The sequence below is a fragment of the Mangifera indica genome, chromosome 1 (assembly GCF_011075055.1).
Source record: "Mangifera indica cultivar Alphonso chromosome 1, CATAS_Mindica_2.1, whole genome shotgun sequence".
NCBI lineage: Eukaryota > Viridiplantae > Streptophyta > Magnoliopsida > Sapindales > Anacardiaceae > Mangifera > Mangifera indica.
Window position 1 is genome coordinate 23,978,518 of NC_058137.1, and position 23,488 is coordinate 24,002,005.

At 28.0% G+C, this 23,488-nt stretch overlaps 2 protein-coding genes across 2 annotated transcripts; one reads left to right on the top strand and one right to left on the bottom strand.

Annotated features, from left to right (window-relative positions):
* Nucleotides 1–202: 202 nt before the first annotated feature.
* Nucleotides 203–3,435, bottom strand: LOC123194712 (GDSL esterase/lipase At4g10955-like). Its single transcript, XM_044608083.1, is given in 3 exon segments — nt 203–1,129; nt 2,978–3,069; nt 3,240–3,435. Coding segments are annotated over 2 exon segments (984 nt in total). The 5' UTR covers nt 3,040–3,069; nt 3,240–3,435; the 3' UTR covers nt 203–207.
* A 2,201-nt stretch (nt 3,436–5,636) lies between these two features.
* On the top strand, nt 5,637–8,786 carry LOC123194730 (protein BOBBER 1-like). The gene is made up of 6 exons (XM_044608105.1): nt 5,637–6,117; nt 7,102–7,274; nt 7,390–7,438; nt 7,740–7,906; nt 8,245–8,328; nt 8,437–8,786. Exons 1-6 carry the CDS (start codon nt 5,730–5,732, stop codon nt 8,473–8,475), a joined length of 900 nt encoding a protein of 299 aa, XP_044464040.1. The 5' UTR covers nt 5,637–5,729; the 3' UTR covers nt 8,476–8,786.
* Nucleotides 8,787–23,488: the final 14,702 nt, after the last annotated feature.

The following is a 23,488-nucleotide window of genomic DNA, read 5'->3' on the forward strand; positions in this document are numbered from 1 at the left end:
GAATAAGTAAATGATATGTCATAATATTCAAAATAAATGTATTAAATTAAATATATAAATACCATGTAATCAGATACTCATATATTATTTAGATACTGAAATGGGTATTTAAAATTGAATGCACCTAACATTTTCCCACCAGATTCGTGCGGCGTGTTTAAACAAAATTCTTTCACCAAGCAATCCCAACAAGAAAAATACCATACATTACCTGAGCTGGTGACGTTCCGACCGGCCATGAAAACTTCGATCCCACCACTGGAGAATTCCGTGAGCTCGTTTAAAGTCCGGAGACTGAATCACATTAATAGTCAGATTAGCTGAAGGCAGCAGATGCAAGGGTTCGCAACCCCCCTCTTGTTTACCAAATATCATATTCCCTGTAGAAATTTGTGTTGCACGTCTCTCAATCTTTGCAGCTCCAATTTCCGCCATCTTTTTCCTATGCTCAAAATAACCAATATATCCAGAGCATACATGATCATCTGGGTTAACAAACAGGTGAGGAAACCAGCCAGATAATGCAAAAAAAGAGTCATCTGTTTGGTGTTTGCCCATTAACAGGAGCAATTGTAGCTTTCAGAAAACTGCTTGCAATGCGAATCACTGCTTCAACTTAGAAAGAAAAATGAATGGTGGGTTGAAAAGGTAAGTTTCAATAGGATAATCTTCCCTTGCCATATTCTTCCCTACAAGCAAAGCAATAGCTGCTCCAAGAGAATGCCCAGCTAACCAAATATTAGCTGTTCCTATTTTTGCAACTACATCCTGCACAGCCTGCAGTGCCAGATGAAAGCGGGAGTCTTGATGAAGTTTGCTGAGGAAGACTTTGATGTCCAACTTAATATCTCTAAACATGGAACCTGGCTTGTTAGTGTACCTCGGAAGGCAATAACGTTTATGGGCATTTGTGATGGCGAACAGATGGATTATTATATCTATAAATGGCGCCAAGATTGAGGAATCAACACCATCTTTTAGTTGCTTAATTAATTCAAAGCGGAAGGAGCTCCACCATGGAGAAGCTTGAGATTGGTGGTCTTGGCGGTTCTGTTGGCGGTCCCGTTCAAGATTGTACACTCCTTGGACCAAGCTTGCGGCAACTGATCTTTTGTGATGAAAATTGTCCCTGTAAATATATTATAAATTAGAGAATAATTAACACCTGAAGACTTTTGTTACAAAAAGTTCAATTGATTAATTCATAGGATAATCAGCTACAAAGTCCATGAGATATTGGATTTTTTCTTCACAAATATATTAAAACTTGAACCCATATCTTTTTTCTATAATTTTAATTCTCCACTAGTTTTGTTATTCTCTTAAGGTCAATTAGACTGTGACATTTAACTAAATACTAGTTAAACACATATCTATGAATTAATTTATCTTTTAAGGATTGTTGCTTGTTTCCTCCTTCAGTTTTCTTGTGAAATTTGAGTTTGCATTTACCTAGAAATTTTGTTACAAAAAAAATACAAGGATTGTTATCCCTATCAGTCTATAAAATATACTTTTTGACAATCAATTAGTTCATGGAAGAGGAAAATATGTGACTATGGCGCTTTTGTCAACATGTAAGAGCCTATTATGAAACATTTTTGGGATATCATTAGTGGCCGGAGTTTTGGTAAGTTGCTCCTTTACGATAAAATACAATGTTCTATACTCATATAATTTCATGAGTATAGTATATTACTTTATAAATTCATGAACGTAGACGGGTTATGTCGAACAATATCAAATATTTTATTCTTTGTGTGATTAGTGATTTATTTCACATATTATTAATTTTAAAATTTATCATACTTTTGTAAGTTTATTAACAAATAGTATCAAAGCATCAATTATTGATCTAAGAGGTAAATTGTTTCAAGATATTGTGCACACAAAAGAATTTAGTTTTGTGAGATAGCATTTTAACAATGCCATTTCGCACTTGGCGAAATTTGAGCATGCTTATTTATGCATTGATGGTGGAGTGAAAAATTAAGTTTGTTGCTCAAGTGAAAATTTCACCGAGGTGTAGATTTGTTAAGTATTGTAGCTTGTTTTCTCTCACAACTCCTTGTGAAGTTTGAGTTTGTATTTCTTGTAAGTATTATAATAAAAATATATCAAACAAAAAATAGTCATTTTGTCAATGTAAAGAGAGGAAGTGAGAAAAAGAAAAGATAAATTAGTTTTGCTCTCCTTTCTATAATATATAAAGAAAGTGTATATAAAAAAGTATATAAATAACCGATATGAGACAAAAATTTAAAAGTTTAATAGTCTAAATATATGAGAGGTTTACAAAACTTTTTTGAGATATCATTAGTTTGCTATTTTGGTAAATTGCTCCTATAGGATATCATTAGTTTGAAGTTTTGTGATTATATTATATTCTTCTCTCATATATAAATGTTGGTTAAATATTGTATCTTTTATGTGATTGGTTATTTATATTTCGAACTGTTAATCCTAAAATTTTTTATGCAATTGCAAATATTCTAACATTATTATTATAATAAAATTATGTGTATATATTTTTTATACATAATCTAGGTATATAGTTGATATGTTATTATGTAATTAGATAATTTTGAATTAAAGAAAAAATAATGTCCAATCACATAATGACACATCACTTGCGTATTTATATTATGTATTAAAAATGTGTACACATAATATTAATTTTTGCATAACAATTGTTATGCCGGTCAGAATGGGTGCAAGAACCTGTTTACTATACTTTCTTTACATTTGGAAACTTACATATAATATATAACCCAAGTCCTGCCACCTTATCAAAACTGTTGGTTCTAAAGCTGGTTTCATTTAGCGGTTAAACAATAGAACACGTTGCAGCATAAATATTCAAGCAAAACCAGAAGCCTAAATACAGATCAATTTTAACCTAAAATGGCAGTCTCCGTGCCCCAGTATCTTAACAGTCAAGCAATAAATTAATCAAAATATTATGAAATGGTCTTACCAATCAACAGCAGTGAGGTATAAAGGTCCCGAATCCTCAAAAATTTCCCTTTCAGATGCCATGCCTCTTCTTTTCCCTATACCCGTTACAAGCTGCAGCAGAGCAGAGATCAACAATAAATTAAATAAAATCTTTCAACAAGTATTAAAATCCAAAAATTTGGCACTTAAGTGGCAGCAGTAAATATGAATTCAACCTGAAAATAGTGATCCAACTCAAGTGAGGTTTTCCGTTAAAAAGAAAAAATAAACCCGAAACATACTGCTTAAAACAAGAAGAGGCTTCAATGCCCAAGCGATGAAACGAAGACACTGAAGTTCCTGTTTGATGAATTCTCAGAGAGCCAGAGAAGAATTGAAGAATGGAGATTCAAATGGGAAGATAATCTGATTCGAAATTAAATAGTAGCCATAAGAAATTGAAACATTTCGATAAGTCAATACTGACTTACAGAATTTATAAAAATTTCGAAAAATGTTTTTGGAGGTGCGAGAAATCGAACCCAGGTCCTCTCGCATGCAAAACGAGCATTTAACCACATCAGTTACAGCCCGTTCCTACGATATGAAATTTAACAAATTTAAAAAAACATAGTTTAGTTTAGACCAGAACAAAATATTTTAGATTTCAAACTAAAAAAATATAATTTTACCTAGTTTGAATTACAATTTGAATCTATTAAAATTATTTAATTTTAAATATATATATTTTTTAACAAAATTAATTGAATTGTATTTTTTATAACATAATAGAAATATGTAATATTATACAAATACATATAAAAATATAACAAAATAAGGTATACCTCTAATTGTTTATTAAAAAAATATAGTTATAAATAAGTATTTTAAAAAAATATAGTTTAATTTGGTTTGAAAATCGTTCAAATTGTAACCATACTAAACTAAAACTGTTTTTTAAAAATTTATCAATTTAAACTAAACTATAATTTTTAAATGATTCGATCTAATTTTATGGTTTGAACCAAATTATATACACCCCAAGTAAGGATAAGAAAATGTTTGATTTTTAACTTAAAAAAAAGTTCTAATAAAGAAGATTATAAATATTTTGGAATGAATTTTAGAGACAATTTCAAGATAAAAAGCTCAATTTGAATAAGTCCAAAACAAGCTTCACTCAAGTGAGTTCAAACTTGAAAATTTAATATTTTTGAGTTCAAATTTTAGGGGTGTTTGACTCATAAAACTTATAAGTTTGAAAATTTTGATACGAATAGATTAAAATGACATTGTTTTGACTATTATGTATTAGAATGACATCATTTTTGTATCAAATCGAGTTCAAACTCGAATCAAACTTCTCTAAAAATAGTTGAGCTCAAACATCTTTATAGTGAACTCAAGCTCAAACATGAGTTTGACTTTACTAAAGTAAACTCGAACTCAAACTTAGGCGAATTCGAGCTCAACTCTTCACTCTAACGGTGGTGATGATTGTCTAATTAATAGGGATTAATTGAAAAAAATAAGTCACATGTTCCTACCCAAAGTTTGGTCTTAAAACACTATTTCACCTCTAGTTGATAAAAACAACATTTTTTTTACTAAAAATAAAATCCTATTAATAAAACAACAATATTATAAAGTAAAAAAATATATATTATGAAGTGAAATTACTATTTTATACTTACTATTTTATATTTGAAAATTATCAACAAGCCTATATTAATAGATTGTAAAAAAGAAAATTGTAATCAACATCAATCATCAGAGAAATAGTAACAAACAAGACAAGCTCTTACGTCTACAAGAGATCTTGCAATTTCAGCTTCGACACCAATGGCTACTTAAGCCGAAGCTCATGTTTAAGGGAAGGGAAGTCAAGGAGGAGCCTTATTCACGAGTCTAGGAGCAAGCCTTACATTAAACAAGAAGGAGCAATCAGTCTCATATGGCTAGAATTGGATTCAATTCCACAAAGCAGAAAGTATATCAATCAAAGAAGTTGAAAAGCCAGTTCCGATCAATGATGTCATGAAATCTTGTAATTAACAATAACTAAAAGAAACATTTTAATTATTTATATCATATAAAAATCTCTTATATTAATTTTCTTTACCTTCACTAGTTTTTTATCTCTTCTTATAAATATAGGTATTTTTATTATAAAATCATATATCATGAGACAAATTAGAGGTTTTTTGAAAATTTTTAAGGGTTATAGAGATTTTTTCAAAATTTTTGAAATATCAATCTATCTTTATAGTTTCAAAATTAATAGTTATACTCTTAAAAAATTAAATATAATACAACAAATTATGAGTATAAATTTCATATTATAATTATTTGAGTTATATATAGTTTCAAAATATATGAGGTTTCAAAAAATTTCAAAGATTAATTTATAAATTTTTAAGTTTTTCTAGATTAAATTATTATATTTAAAATATTTATGTATAATGCAAAACTATTTTTTTAATAATAGATAACAAAATTATTATTTTACCCTTACCCTATTATTGTTTTAACAGAGTTTTATTTTTGTGACAAAATGTTATTTTACTACTTAGGAATGGAAAATGTTTTTAGGCCAAACCTTGGGTGGGCAAAAATACTTTTAATTCCAAAACTACAGGGTGTTATTTGATAAATGCCCTTGCAATTGTTCGCGAACTCTTTTTTGCCTCGTATTTGAGCTTTCTCTTCACTGTATTTATGCTCACCCCTCTCTCGATTTCGTTACTTTCTCACTGACTCACATAACTCGGACAATTCCGAACTACTTAGACATGGCGATTATCTCAGATTATACGGAAGAAGAGAAGATGCCGGAGGTAAAGAAAGCTTCAGCTTCTGGGTCCACGTCGTCCTCTTCTAAGACGACGCCGTTTAGTGCGACATTTGATGCTTCGAATCCGTTAGGGTTTCTCGAGAAGGTGTTTGAGTTCGTGGCGAATGAGAGCGACTTTCTGGCCAACGAAGCGGTGGAGAATCAGATCACGGCGGTGGTGCGAGCGGCCAAGGAGAAGAGGAAGAAGCCAGTGGAGGATATCCAACCCAAGAAAGCTAAGAAGGGGAAGGAAGGGGATCAGGATTTGGAGAACTTGCCGACGATTGACGTCAAGAAAGCTCCGCCTCCGGAGCCGAAGCTCGATGCTAATGGAAATCAATCTAGAGGTTTGGATTTATCGCTTTATAATGTTTTTGTTTATGGCTTGATTTTTCTGGTTGCTGAGAAAATAAATTTGTTAAGCGATCTTAAGTTTTATTTTTTTCAATGTTGATATTCTTTTCAAAAGCTTTGCTTATTCGGTTATTACTTTTTTATTTGTTTGGATCGATGAAACTTTCCTTTATGATTATCTCGCAATTTCTTGAGGGTTTAGACGATGAGTGGTTTAGAGATGATTCTCTCGGAGAATGAGATTTTTTATTGATGTTATTCAATTTTTGTAATGGTTTATTTTATTTTTTTAATTTTTGTAATGTGTTAACCATCTTAAAGAAGATTTGGAATCAACTATGAATACTGAAAATTTAGCCATAAGTGTAACCTGTGGCGTTATAGACAATGTAGATAAACACTTTCAAACACAAACCTCTCACTGGAAGCTTGAACTCTCGAGAAATTTGTTTAAAGTTATAGATGGGCCAAGGGAGCTTTGATAGGTCAAGGAGTTAGTGAAGTTGGAGATGCCAGTATTCATGTTAAGAAAAGGTTAATGTTCACTCTAATTTGCAGAGTTTGGAGCTTCTTATATGTGGTATCGTTTTTTCATCATTGGAGTTTATGAACCTTGCGTTAACTATACTAGGCAGTTCCCACGAATTGTAGTTATTTTCCTTGGAGGCTCTCTGCAAATCTATGTCATCAGAAGGAAGAACACAGGGTGTAAATTATAGTTATTCATTGACCACTTTGAAGTAAGTCACTTGTCTTGCATGTTGAACTAGAGGGCATTATTGATTGTCTGCTTGCCCGGCTGTCTTGTTGTTGGTTTCTTGAGTTAATATCTGTGAATGACTTTGGTATGCAAGCCATATTTGTAATTGGCATATGCCCTCTTTTATCATGCTACATTTTTCTTTTATCTGTGACGGCAAGGTGATTTATCAAGCTTATTATTTTAGTTACTTCCTCTGCTTGTTGATATCATGCAGGTCCAAATAAAGGAAATGGACTTGATCTGGATAATTACTCTTGGACGCAGACCCTGCAAGAGTTGTCTATTATTGTTCCAGTTCCTAATGGAACCAAATCAAGGTTTGTTGTGTGTGAGATAAAGAAGAACCATCTAAAAGTTGGACTCAAGGGTCAGCCTCCTATTATTGATGTAAGTTACATGTGTTCAACTGTTTGGTATTGAGTTTTATCACTATCTCTAATCTCTCTCTGCCAGTTTGCTTGGATTTTCTTCATTTCTAATTATATGCAACAAATTTTTGCAGGGGGAACTTAGTCAGAATGTCAAGCCTGATGATTGTTATTGGAGCATAGGTATGTTACCATGCTGTGTGCCCAGGGAATAGCCTCTAAAAAATTATGATTTAAAACACAAGTAGCATCAGTAGTTTTTTCCCTTTTTTGGCAATTTGCAAGAACTGATAAATCAATAAGGCTCAAACATTTTCCTTAATTCTCGTACATTCTTTCGAGAGTTTTTTTCTTTACATCTTATTACTTTTCACCTATTGCTTTTGTCTAGAGCCACTTCCTAGTTTGAATTGTAAAATGATTTTTGTTAAACTTGTATTTATCAGTAGTTCATCTTGTATAAGCACCACATAACTTTCTGCAGAGGATCAGAACTCCATCTCTATTCTTTTGACCAAGCAGAACCAGATGGAATGGTGGAAATCGTTGCTGAAAGGAGATCCTGAAATTGATACTCAGAAAGTTGAACCTGAGAACAGTAAATTATCTGACCTAGATCCAGAAACTAGGAAGACAGTTGAAAAGATGATGGTAATTAGACAATCTTTTTCATATCTGTTTCTACCTTTCTTATTCGAGATAACACTGTCTACCTTTCTTATTCAAGACATTGTGTTATCACTGAAGATCATCAGTTTCATAAGATTGTTCTAGTCTTCTGATTATGTTATCTAAATGACAGTCCACATCTGCATGTTTGAGGACCTATAACAACTAAGAATTAGTGACTGAATGCAGAATTATATTATTGGTTTGTGATTTAAGAACATATTTGCATATTCCTGGGTATTTTGTTTCTCTTCTTGATGTGTTGGCATTTAGAGCTGTGGTCCTTTCTTATGTTCCTTTTGCTTATGTTTCTTCTATAGTTTGATCAAAGGCAGAAGTCCACGGGTCTCCCAAGTAGCGATGAGATGCAGAAACAGGAGATTCTTAAGAAGTTTATGGCTGAGGTGAATATCTTTTACGGAATCGAACATCTTCCAACTTTCTTTTGGGTTTAGAAAACATGTATATTGCAAAATTATCTAACTTGTGTTGTTAACTTGGATTCGGTGCAGCATCCGGAGATGGACTTCTCAAGGGCTAAGATCTCATAAATACAGCATCAGGGATTAATTAAATATTATGATGATTCTATGGTAGCTACCATTAAAGTTTATTGTGGATTTTAAGTTTTGCAGGTTTATATAGGTTTAAGCGTTTGTTTATTATCTTGGCGACATAATCTTAGACAAATGTTTATTTTTAGGCCTCGTGTACTTTGTTGGATTTTCTCTTCTTCGCTGTTTTCCTTCTGGATTTGTATCCTTATGAATCAATAGTACTAGTGAGAATCATATTATCTTGAAAAAATGTAAAAATGTTCCTGTTAGAATTAGAATTCTAATGAGCTTTCTTCTGGTATCAAGCCAATCTTTCATTCACCAAAAAGCATCCTTCCGGTAGCTTTACTTAAATATGGATGCAACACAATACCAATCTAAAATTCCCACAAGCGACAATACCTACAAGTATTCACAAATCAATTGACAAAAAAGTTATAGCATCTTGTCTTTACAAGATCTATGATGTTATCGATCGGCTAAAGTGGGCAGGCAAACGAATCACTTGGGTGGGCAGTTGTGATGAAATGGAGAATAACTTCTTTGTGGGAAATTGATAAAATTAATAATTCAAAAAACAGAATAAGAGTGAATATCATTTTCTTGATAAAATTATGTGTATATATTTTAAGTATATAGATAGGTATATATTTGACATATACAATTAATTTTAAATTAAGAATAATATAATATTTAATTACATAATGATATACATAAATATATACCAAAACGTATAACATTGCTTTTATTTTTCCACCAAGGTTTGGACTTAAAACACTTTTCAACTCACTACATGCATGAATCATAATTTTCACAATATCAAAAAAGTTCAATTTTCATGTAATTTTTAAGAGCAATGCTATGTGTACCCATTTTTGGTACACAATCATGTACGCAATGATGTGTCATCATGTAATTAGGTGATTTTAAAATATGTCATCATATGATAAAAAAACATTTAATCACATGATAACACTTCATATGTGTATACAAATTGTGTACAAAAATGGGTACATATAGTTTTATTGAATTTTTAATTATTTCATTTTTTAAGTTACGATATGATCTAAATTAACAAAATTTTAGAATTGTTCATTGCATAAGAGAGCTTTCATTAGAATCTTCTTTTTCTTTTCAACTTCCATTCTCTTCCTCCTTGCAAATTTAATCAATTTGAAGCTTATGAAATCTCTTTCACAGTGAAGCATCTTTCATGCTCATTTTCTTTTTCGTGTATCATATGGGTGCTCTATCAAGATGACAACATATCCTCAAACAATAATAATAATAATAAATTCAAAAAACTTTTCACTCTAGAAATCATCCCTGGAAGCTATTGAAAATTCTTAAAATATTGCTTAGTGCTTTGACCTTCTTCATGGGTACCATTTGAGAGTTAGGCCAATCTCTTATTCAAGAAAGCAAATCCACCCATGGTGTTTGGATAAGTAGGGCTTTGCGATGATTAGGCTTTCCAAACCTAAAATCATAGGCCTTTAAACCTAAACAAAATTATTATGTTAGGAGTTCTGGTAATGGGTGGTGGTGGTTTTAGTGGATTTGGGTTTGCATGGATGGCAATTCTGGTGAGTTTGAATTTTGATAGGTTACAATTGTGACAACTAAAAACTTTGAATTATAGATTTCTATGCTAATAAAACAATTAAATTATAATATTATTTTTTATACTAAAATTATTATTTTCCTCTTATAATATTATTTTTTTAATTTTTGGTGGAATTAAGTTTGAGTAAGAAAATGTGAATTATACATTGAATACGCGGAAAAAAAAACTTATTTTAGATGGGAAAATGCAAATCACTTGCACAATAATAAACCAAACCTTTCACTTCATACCCTCTTCGTAAATCAACCATAGGTTGACACGTGTCTTAATAAGCCATCCGTGTCATTCTCACATGTCATTTTACTGTAAAAGGCAATGGGCCTAGATTGGGCTCCCACCATTCTTTGTCCAATATGGCCCATGTCTATTTATGCTTAGTTGATAATGACAATTGTCTTTGTCCACCAGCTCACTCTCTTTTGTTTGGAATCAGTTTTTTACATCAAACTTAGGTCCCATCTCCCTTTTTTATTTCCCAATTTAATATTTTTATTTTACATTTTAACCCAGAAAAATTAAAAAAATTCTATTTTTTAAGACAATTTAAAAATTTGGGTATGATGCATCATCAGATAAGATTAGAATTTGAGAAAAAACTTCAGGGAAGATTAGATCCGATGAGATTTTCATTTATTATAAATTATCCATGATGCTATAGTTTGTTCATGATCTTATCTTGGGTTTGGCATGAAAGAGAAGATCCAAAGAAATTATTAATTTGTTCATTATCAAAACTGGCTTATCATAAGCCAATTTTAAGGTTCAAATTGAACATAATTATCTATCAATTGATTAGACATTAAAAACTTAATCGAATATGACAGTAGCATAATTAAGCTTAGCATAGACATAGACATAGACATAGATAAGACATTGATTTTAATAACAATATTGAATATTTATATGGTTAAATATCTTTTTTTCTACGGCCAAATTTTGATGAAACAAATATTTTTTACGTTTTAAAATGATTAATATCAATTACACTTTTAATAATATAAATAAATTATATTTGTATACTAATTATTTTTATTTTTTTTTTTTTCTCTATCTTTTATTTCTTTCTTCATTTTTTTTATATCTTATCTAAAAAGTAGGAGAATAACAAAAAGGTTTGAATTGCACAATTTAATTACATTTTTTTTTTTTTTATAAAAGTTAATAGACAAAGAAACGAAGTGGGAAAAGAACAAGATGGATAATTTGGGTAAGAGAATGAGAATATTTTGTGTAAAATAATGTGAAGAAGGACCTAGAGCATTAAATAAAATAGAGAGAGACAATCATTTGAAAAATCAAGGGTATGGAAGAAAGGGAGACAAAATAAGATCACCCTCATCCTCCACTACCTTAACAAACCACAGTAGAACCCACCGCAACAACCACCACCTACCATTTCCCTCCACGGTGACCTTGCTTCCCATCCCCCTTCCTGAAACATAACCCAACATTTTATGTGTCATCCACTCCTTGCATAAATAATACACTCGTCCCTTACTATTATTACATAAAAACTGATATAAAAAAACTTATAATTATTGAATCTTACTAGATTTAAGGATAGATTTGAATTGAACAAACTTAAACTTAAGATTGCTTGAGTTTGGTTAGGTTTAAGGAGTTAAGTTCGAGCTTAATTTAAATTTGATGACTTTTAACAAAATCAAGTTTGAATTCAAATTTGATATGATAAGCTAAGCTCAAGCTTACTTAATATTGTATTGTTTTTTAAATTTAAATTTAATTTATTAATATTATTTTTTACAATTTATGTTTTCTAATTAAAAAAAAAAAACTCAAGGAAGAAAGTTTACTTAGAGTAAAGTTACGTATAATGAGTGACTTGAGTTATTAGAATTTTGTTTGCTTATGTAAGAGTTTTGTAATTGGACTGAGTGTTTATTTACGGTATATAAAGTGAATTATTGAATTATATTTTTCCAATATTGAATTTTTGCAAATAGATTTATAAAAGTTTTGTTTAAGATATACTTCAGTCACTCATTTCACTCATTATAAATAAATATTCAACATAACTTCAAAACTCGCATATTGGTGAGAGGCTAAAACAATTGTAAACTTATAATCGAGCTGGAGTCAACTGCTTATTTTGGACTCAATTGAGCTTAAGTCAACTCAGTTTGAATCTAATCTTACATAAATTATATGTTTCAAAGCATAGGTTTTGGTTTCGGACATGTAGATTAATCATCAACTTATATCTCAACAACATTGCTTTCCATCAATGAATTTCCAATTAGTTTTTGAAAGAGCTCTGAGGGTCTAAACAAGGACATCCTATTTTTCCCATACTCTTTATTTTCATCACGCAAGCTTTGAGCACCAAAGACTAAATATGCATATTTTTTGCAATAGGTATCCTCCATTATTTGATATAAATATTAGTTTGTCTACCATAATTTTTTTATTGACTAGAAATTTGAGGAATTGGCTTTCAGGAAGATGAGTGACAGCTCCAAAGGTAGAGAGGGAAGGAAAAAGGTGAAAAAACAGAGACTTGAACCTTTCACAATTATTGAATATTTTTTTGGTTTTTATTAATTATTGAAGAATATTTTAACTTTTTATATCTTTATATAATTAAAATTAATAGAATCCATTAATAAAATTATAGATAAAAAACAAAATTTTCAAACGTAAAAAGAAGAAATTCATTTCTTCAAAGTTCTAGTGGGAATTCCCCATTCACCCAATTTATATTTTGCAAGTATTATGTTTTTGGTTTATAAATTTTACAATATCATTTTATAAATTTTATGGTGATATATTAATAAATAATTATATACTATTATAAAAAAATTGACATTGAACTAAGTGTGTTACTTTATAAAAACCTAAATGATGTTTTGCTTGTTTGTGTATTGATAAAGCATTGTATTATAGCAAAATTCGTAAATTGGGTATTTATAAAAATGCCTTTTATCTTTATTAAACTTAAATAATAACATTTGTTCTTCATAAAATATTTATCCACCCTTAATTAATAATTATAAAAAAATAAAAATTATTAATCTTTATTAATGAGATTATTTCTCATTCTTATATCGTTATCAATCATATAGGTATACATCACTTCTTGTTTAGATTTGTTGTTTATAAATTTTGTTTTAGTTAAATCTTATCATTTCATCAATTTCAAGATGTCTCGTTGTACTCACATTTTGTACATCTGAATTTATCAAATCCCCGTTGTTTTCCAAGAGCTAAAAAACAAAAAAAGAAAAAAGTTGAAATGGAAAGAAAGAGAAAAAAAAAAAAATAATTAGAGTGATAAAGCAATTAGAAACATAGGTGAATTGTCTTTATATTATACAACATCATACAAATATTTTTTTAAATATTAAAACTAGCATCTAACTTTAATGAATAAGTGTAAAATAAATTTTTTAAATAAAAAAATATGAAAAATTATTGTTTCATCGGAATTCAGATGGGAAACAGTCAAGTGGCCTTTACAAAATTAAGATTTAACATATCTTAATTGGGATATACTGCTTGTTGCTCGACTTCTTCATAATTGACATTTTCGGGAAATGTCTATGAGGGGGTAGATACTTACGAGGCATAAATGATGGGGATATGAATTTATTAAGGTGTTTTCTCAAATATGATCCGGAAAAAACGACAATCAATCACCATGCAAAATAAGGGAAACGACATGACCAAACAATAAAATGCATGTTCATTTTTGGATTTATTATAATCATCATATATAATATGGTGAACATTATAATTTTGATGAAATTGAAATGGCAGGCAAGTTGCCCAGAAAGTTTATATGTTAAGGACAAGTGGAATTCTCCTTCAATGGAGTGACCCCAGTTCTGTCTATGTCTAAATAAACAATACATTTCTCAACACTATTCTTAAAACCTTATTATAGATTTTGTCATTTTCGCTGTGAAAATGATAATCACTTCATGAAATTTTTTGTGATTAGGTCCTTGTCAGAGTGGTGAACAGAAATTGTTTAAAATCTTTAACAGTTGAAAGGGAGTTTATAATTTAGTATCTTGTAATTTAAGTTAAATTTAAATTGAACTTATTAAAACTCGAACTTGATTAAAAAAGCTCGAAAGCAGCTCAGTTTAAATTAGCTCAAGTTTGAATGTTTAATATTTTCAAGCTCAAGCTTGAGCTTTGGGATGTTAAGTTCATCAAGCTCACGAATTTAAAAATTTTGATATAAAATAATGTCGTTTTGATCAATATGTATTAAAACGATATCATTTTAATAACGAACTAACTAAAAAGTCAATTCAAGCTCGACTCAGTTCAAATTCATCCCCACTTGTAATCCCCAAACCTACCTTAAAATATTTTGGGGTTTTATCTTTATCCTTAGAGATTTCAAACATAACAAAAATATTTTTGCCATTTATTAACATCAAATAATTCACGACATGAGGAACACATTTTGTTAATTAATTATGCCGGAATCAGACTTCTATTATTAACCTTTCAAGTAATGTTATGTATATTTATAATTAATATAAATTTAAGTAATTTAAAATCATATATTAACATATTATTATTAATATTTATTTTAAATGCATTTTGTTTTTTAAAACTATAAAATATCCCTTTATTTGGAGGCTATATATATATATAAAGAGAAAAAAAATATTATATATATCCACTTTGAATACAGAAATGGGTATACATTTAATACATGTCATTACATGATTAAATATTACCTTTATTATTAATTTAAATCACTTAATCGTATGAGGACATACATCAAATATGTAATTATTTATATACTCAAAGTGGGTATATACATATATATATATATATATATATATATATATATATATATATAGTAGGCAAGTTCATATATGTGTGTATATATGTCAAATTTAAATCATTAATTGATTGATATTACTGATTAGTGTCATATAATAGATATTAATGAAATAACCAAAATTCGGTAGTTTACACAAAAATGACTAATTAGAAATTACTCTGACTTTATACTTTAATATAACCAATTATTAATCTAAATACAATTTTTCCTTTATCCTTGACCTTCTAACACTATCTAAAAATAAGCTCTAACTTTGTCAGTCTCTCACTCATTTGAACTATCTCAAACTTAAAACCTCCAAGCAAAAAAATTATTATATCTAAGTATTAAGATTAATCTAATTAAATGATTGTGTATTATTATTTTAATTTTTTAGAATTATAAATGAATAAACCAGGAAAATGACAATCGCATATTGGGATATCAAATTATATGAAATAAAAAACAAAATTTAAGATAGAATGAAATGTTTTTTTTTTAAATTTTGTAATGAGAAAGATAAAATTTTGAATTTAGTGATTGACTTTATAATTATTATACTAAATAATATAGGAATTTAGTTTTGATACAACGTTAACAGATTTTAAATTTAAACTCTCTTTTTTACGTATTTTAAATCAATTATTTATCATTTAAACTATTTTTCGGAGAGTATAAAGAAGTTTGAACGCAGTAAAAGAAGGCACCACATAAAAGTGTAGGTGGGTTAGGTTGGAGAAGCATTTACTGAATTGAACCAGTCATGTGAATGTCAACCAGTTGGAAGCACTTGTTACTTTGATAAGAATCCAGAAAGTGCTTTCAAGTTTGAGCCATGAAAGGGGTGCAGAAGGGTCCCATTTTCACAAGGCAAATTCCATTATAATTTTACAACAAGACAAAATCCCACTACCCGACAATTCTCTCCAGTTGTTTTTCATTTTAACCTCTATGTATATCTCTTTCACATTTGTCCATTTCCCACCATTTCCATCTTCAAAACCCTAATTTTCAGCCCTTAATTTCGGACGTCCTACATTCAATATTGGAACTAACCTCTCTACCATGAATACCCATTAATGTAAATCTATACATCATTCATGTATACATCATGTACCTCCACTAAAATTCTGGTTTTTGAGCTTTGATTTTGAGCATATTTGTCAAGTTTACAGATAAATTAATCACCCTTAATTATTCAGATTTGACAAGTTATTTATTCTGTCGCGGGGATTCTCATGAGCATAAAAAAATGATGCAGGACAAATAATTTAATTAGCTGGAAATCCAAGATTAGCAGGAAAAGCACTAATAGCAATATTTGTTACAGCTCTTTAGATGCAAAGCTTACAAAAAGACATGACTGGATTCAGTGATTCTCTCCTCGGCATCTCCATTAATAGAATTTCAATTGAAATTCTCTCCTAAGTCAACCATTTGTCAAAATGGGATCCTCATATTTTCCTTCCACTATTTTCCCTTCAAGTTCTTTCATATTATGTAAGTTTTATTTCAAATAGTTCAACCACTTTCATTATTCCATATTTAGTCAAAAATAATTTAAAAGATTAATCACTATTCATGCCTTCATGATTGAACCAAAAAGTCACCATCATGAAAGAAATTTGAGAGCTTTAGACTATAGTGTCAATATAATACGAATGATTTTAGGCATTCTATTAACGAAAGTCAAAAAACATATTAATATAAAAATTTTTTCGAGGTTTTATATTGCATCAAACTAAATAGATTTTGATAGAGTAAATGTTCATACCAATATGAATACTACATCGTTTATATAAAATAATTTAAATAACAAAAAAAATTTAAAATATAAGAATAAAATTTAAATTTTATTAATGATATTTCAAAATAAAATACTTAACATTGTTACAATCATTATAATCAATAAAAATACCATTTGATGCATTAACAAATTTACACGTGTTATAACATGATTGATTCATAACCAGATGCCAAATCCAAAAAAGCGCGTTTTCTATAGAAATTGCGGCTTAAAATGCCAAGTGTTGAGTTGAAGCGGCACCAGATGGCAGCCTCCAATTGGTCGATTTTAGCACCCACTAACAATTTCATTTTCCCAATGTGGGAATTTGAGGCTTTGTCCACATGCAGCAGCCGTCCGAAAGTGTACATTTCAATCCTGTTTCTCTTTGCCTAAAGTGGCATATAACTTTTTCTGCCTTTTTTTACTCTTTGGTTGAAATTCTCCACAACCCTTTTTACTTTACAGCCGAATTCCATATTCCTTTCTGTTTTTTTTTTCAAACATCAACCTCATTTGATCTTCGTAATTAAGTTATTAATTCATTTCTTAATCGATCTATGAGATTAATTAGCTAAATTACCAAGGGGGTAAAAAGTAATTAATGAAAGCTTTTAAAGAATTAAATCTAATTTGATTTATAATTAAATTACCAAGGGGGTAAAAAGTCAATAATATTACCTATTCAACATAAAATTTTTGGTTGATTTTGATCGGGTGCCGTTTAATATTTTGTAGCGTTACAATTTTTCCAAAATTTTGTAAATGTAATTGAAAGGACACTTGCTACTTGATATTCCAAAATAGACAAGTCATGTCAGAAGTTGCCCTCTGCTATAATTTGATTAACCAAGAGGCGTGAAAAGAGAGCCTATTTGAATGCTTCCAATTTTGAGGGTTGGAGTTTAGCTGGGGAGGCTCGAGTTTTGATTATCAATTTAGTTTGTTTGAATTAAAAATAAGTAATTATTGATAAATTTAAGTTCAAATTTGAGCTATAAATATATAAAATCATTTCAAGTCATATTGATTTGATTATAAATGTATGGGCGACTCACAAACACAAAAAAATAACATTATTTTAATTAATTACGGATGATAATCAAAATAATATTAAATTTAATTGTTTCTCCTATTATAAATAAACTCACTCTTTTCTCTAACATAATTCAATTTTTTTCAATTAAAAGGGGTAATAACTCGAAAATGGTTGAAACTGGTAAGACCTGATGCCACAAATTGTATCGTACCAAAATCCTAAATCGTTGGCCTTTGATAGGTCATGTTGGCCCATCAAATATTCAAGGTCCACGATATGATAAGTTGTGTTTGTATAAAATTATTTGTATAAAAATTATTTGATTATTTATATATTTTTAATTTTTATGAGCCCTATTGTGTTGTCTCTTGGATAGTGTCAACTCACTTGTGACATAACCTTGTGTCGCTTGTACCATTCATATCTTTTTTTATAAAAAATTTAAAATTTAAAAACTATTTATTTATAAATTATACATACATATGATGCAATTCTAGAATCAAAACAAAATTGTGTTTATAATACAAAGTCGAGCTTGAGCATTATTATTATATTAAACTCGAGCTCATGACTTTCAAGATTCATCATTAGCTTTTATTTCATTTACTATTAAGTTTTAAATGCTAGTATTAAAAACTTTGGTAGCGAGTAAAATTATTAATACAAATAACATACATAAATTTTTGTATAAACAAAATATATTATCATAAAATTTAATAATTTTAAATTAAAAATAAAATAATATTCAATTATATAATAATTAAATATTATATATAAATTTTTATATATTATTTATACATATAATACTATTCTTTAACTAAAATTAATTATCGTCATTTGAAACTGATTATTATTGATCAATAATATAATTGGAAAGAGATAAGTTTTGCTTGCTCTCACTCCAAAATTAAATTTCTTTCTAAAACTAAAAATTTTCAGAAGAAAACAAAAAGTCTATTTTCTTTCAGTTTCATCTTTATTATTTTTTGACTTATGCTTCAAGTTTGAGTAAAGTGGAGATGTAGTCCAGCCTGCAATGTGAGAGAAATGGGATTATGCCCTTTTTTTTTTCTTTTAACGCGGAATTTTTTTCTGAATCCAACTATTTTTACAGAGTCAAATTAATCATATTTATGAAGATAAATTTTAGATCTAATGGTTATTTTTAAAATTATTAAATTAAATAAATTAAAATTTTAATTTTGATATATTATATATAAATTTTTCTTTTTTTACGCTCAAACTAACACATGAGAGCGTGGACTTGCCACATTTAAAAAGAGAATTTGAGCCATTTTGATCAAATTGGAAGTCGGAATCTGTGTCTTTCTCATTACTTTAATTAAGTTTACAGCTATATATATATATCGTTTACATCTCCGTGACACCTTTGTGATTGATGCAGAAGGTTCTAAACTTGGGGAATGCGACAGGAAGGAATCTGTCTCTTTTAATTATTTTATTTTAAATTATTGCATAATTTACACAATTTACCCATCAAATCAAAGTTATATTCTAAAGCCATATTCATTCACTTTTTTTTTTCTACGAGTTGATTTATCAATCTATCAATTTTTTTTAATAAAAGATCCCACTTTGTTCTTTTTTTTTTTTTCATTAAAAACGAATTTTTCCATTTTTATTAAAAATTTAAACTTTTTTTTTTGTTAAGAAAGAATCAAATTTTCCAACTTTTTATTATAAGGATTTTTTTAAGTTGAAAGTTCAGAATTTTGTTATTACTTAATTTTATCAGGTTCTAATAATAGATAATAGTACAAATAATTTTTTTTTTGGATTTTAATAAAATATTATTCTATTGAAATATTTAAATAAATAAAATACACAAAAAAATAGAATAAAAGCAAAATTTAGCATAATTTTGACTAAAAGAATTTCAAACATAAAAGGTATATCATAGAGAGGTTGAATAAAAAACATAATGCACATTTGGAGATTAAAATTATTTCAGAGAGAAGAATATAAATTTAATCCATTTAATATGAAAATATAAAAATTTAGTCTCTTCAATAAACTTATTTTGGTGTTTATTTTTTAATTAAAATATAAAATCCACATCATTAGTTTTTGACAACGTCAGAGATTAACTCTGTTTTTACATGATAAAATATATGTTTAAGTTTGATCCACTCAATAATTTTGGTATATTTAATAAAAAAAAATTATTTTTTGTTTAAAAAAATAATAGTTCAACACTTATATAATTATTGTTATGTTGATTTGATTTCATCCACTTGCCCATATAAACCTTCTCTCTAGATTCATGGATTAGGGTAGATTATGAATAATTTATGTTAAAAATAATTAGCAATGTGAACCATAAGATTGATTGTTGTTGTTGTTGTTGTTTTCTTCTGTCCAATGTCCAATGTCTCCATGCTATATTTCAATTAAAGTATCATTTGGATTATGAAGAGTAAATGCAGTATTTATGTAAAAACTAGAGATTGTTTCTTCTTCTTCCTTTTCAAGTTTACACTCAATAATAGACTCTCCAAAATTAGCCTTCATTCACTTGGAATATATTGCACTCTTTTCCGATTGATAAATGATGTTGGCCAAAAAGACTATTTCCCATCCATCTAGTTTTCATGAATCACAATTTCTCATGCATGCATGCATGCATGATGTATGCACTCTTTCTATTATTAACAACAAAATATATATGAATTGAATAATAAAATATTTACTAAAATTATCTATATATTTTAAAGAGTAGATATAAATTTTAATTTAAGATAAATTATAAATAATAAATTATAAATATAATATTATTTATGTGATATGATAGATAAAGTATCATTATGACTAGGAGCTTTCATACTATTTTTCTAATGCAAGACCATTGCTTCAATAACCAAAGAGTCAGGAACTACATTTCTATCATTAAAATTTTCCAAATTTAGTGTAAAAAGTAGTTTGAGTAATAAAAGAGATGATTTTATGTATATAAAAGTATGAGTTTAATTTATTTTGACGATATTTCAAAATTAAACTTTTAATTTACCTAATTCAATGAATAGATTCAGATTTTGACCTTCTCATATATACTATGTTTTCAAAAATTACGTTTCTACTTAATTTTATTGAAACATTAATAAATTGTCAATAAGTTTTAATTAAAACTTTTTGACATAACTTACAATGATATTATCTTATTTTGAAAAAATAAGAAATAAAATTTTAACGAGATAATTTTGAATTGAAAATAATTAATTCTAATTCATGAAAAAAATGAGAAATAATTACTCTTAAAAAGTAGGCCCTTTTAATTTTTGATCCTAAAACAATTTTTAAAAACTAGCACTTGAAAATTAGAGTCATATTCTTATATTTGTAAGATTATAAATTACGGATGATATAAAATTTAAAATCTATAAAAAATTTAAGAAAACATCATTTTCTTTGTTTTCTAAGTTCACATTAATTTTGTTTTGAATTTTATCAAAACTTTTTTTGATCAATCCCATTTTCATAAGATCCTTTTTATTTTCATTTAAAAAAAAACTTATATTTAAATTTTATATCTTGAATAATAATAAATTGATAAGAGTTTCAAAGCTGCGTCGACTTGGGTGTAGTTGAGGAGTCACTTTCCTTTGAATCTCTTCTTAGCATGAATAATAGTTTATCCAAAGGATATACCATTTTCACTTCATAATTAACTCTATTAGATTCTTTCTTTTCAAAATTATTATTTTTTATACAATAAGTTTGGGCCATGTCAAGTAGGATCTGGTGTGATATATCGTGCCTCTAAGTGATGTTGTGTCATGACTTGCTAATTGACTGCTCTTAAGGATCGTGTCAATCTACAATATAACAGAAAATCTCTCGAATTGTATCTGTGTAAATCTTTTATAAGTCAATCTGTTGTATTATATCTAATTATTTATTTTTGGCCAAAAGATTTGTTCTCACTTAAAGTTTAGTGTATTCTCAAATTTCTATTTATGAAATTTCAAAAAAACTCAAATACCTACTATTTTATTGAAATTCTCGGTTAGGATTAAAGTCAAACCGTTATTTAATGAAAATATTTAAAAAAATTAAAATTTTATCACATTTCGTCCCTTAATTTAAAATTTTAATAATTTTTTTATCTAAAATTTAAAAAACGATAATTTTCTTTCAAAAGTCTTTTTCTCCTTCTCTTCAATGACTATCTCCTTTTCAAATATCGACCAACTTGTCTAGATCTCTTCTTCTCTCTCAGCTAGTCCCTCTTCCTTCTCTCCTTTTGTCTTTGTGAGAGAGAGAAGTTTCTAGCTCATAATATCAATTTAATCTAATATACTAATTTACAATCATCAATTTCTTGCTGTTTTATAATTACTGAATTAAAATATATTATTGCGAATATTTATAATAAATAAAAACAAAAATGTCACATTTTAAATTAAAGTTGATTTTATGCAAATCATTTACTAAGTGGTGATATTTTTTCTCCTAAGGACAAATCATTTCAGAAAATTTATAATAAGACTTTGAGAAATTTATATAATTCTTTTAAAGGAAAATGATAAACATAATTCATTCAATTTTAATGACAAAATTTATTTTCAAATGATGTGTGTTGGCATGCAACTTGATGAACTAATATAAAACCCTAAAAAAAAAAAAAAAATTCAAATGACACTAAAGACTTGACAATTTGTTAATTCTTAATTATGTTTTGTTAATTAGATGTCATGATGATAAGATTAATAATAATTTAGAGACCTAAATTTAACTTATTAGGCAGCCAAATTGGGCACTTGCCATTGCAGTCAAGGCCTAAAATTGTCTTCTTGTAGTTCATTGTCTTTTTAATTAAATTTGTCTAATCAAATCACTATTTGTCAACTTGTGTTTAATTTCATGCATAGTATTTAGAGGTAGTATGCTTTTGCCATCTCAGATTCAAACCATAATAATATAAATTTTAGGTAAAAATTAGTGGAATAATAAAGCTGCCCAATAAACATGCTTAGTGGAGATTAATTTATGAATTCATATCTTATGATTAAATCTACAATTGCATTGGTCAAGTACATTCTTTCAACCTGGTTACCTATGGTCTTTTAAGATTTTTGCAAAGATTTTTTAATTAATATATATATAAAATATTAATTTTTTTATATGTGAATTTTTAAAATTATAGGGGTTATTTGAGGATTTTCATGATATTGGAGTTCATGTTAAATCGGTAACTTAATAACATATAATTATTATATTAATATTTGAGAAATGAATTGTTGATGAAATTTTTTATTACCTACTAAGTTTTGTGTAAAATAAACTATGATTAGAAATTAAAAATTTGTAAATGAATCTTGATATCTATAACAGTGTAAAATTATTTAAATGAAAGATAATAAATGAAACAAAAAAAATGTTAACGTGATTCTATTTGATAGTCAAGAAATCTATGTTTATTATATTTATTAATCGATGTTACAATAAAGAATATCTTAAGAATGATGTAATTTTTGAACAACTATCCTTGGGTAGGAAAAAGTGACATTTTTCTTATTTGTATCCGGAATAATATATCTATTAGCTTCTTATTTTTACTCTACCCTCTTTCTACTTTTTGTGGTTTCCCATCCCTTGTGTGTTAATCATTCATATTTTATAAGATAGATAAGAGAGCTTATATTGAATAACAAAATCCGAGTATTCTTTATTCAAATATGATTATCGAGATTTACTCATATTTTAATTGAACTAGAATTGAATATGTTG

What these genes read in the sequence shown, in the direction of transcription:
- LOC123194730 (XM_044608105.1), top strand. Translation starts at nt 5,730, where the DNA reads ATGGCGATTATCTCAGATTATACGGAAGAAGAGAAGATGCCGGAGGTA. An exon ending in TGATTGTTATTGGAGCATAG is followed by an intron (nt 7,439 to 7,739) that starts GTATGTTACCAT and finishes AACTTTCTGCAG; the next exon opens with AGGATCAGAACTCCATCTCT. An exon ending in AGACAGTTGAAAAGATGATG is followed by an intron (nt 7,907 to 8,244) that starts GTAATTAGACAA and finishes TTTCTTCTATAG; the next exon opens with TTTGATCAAAGGCAGAAGTC.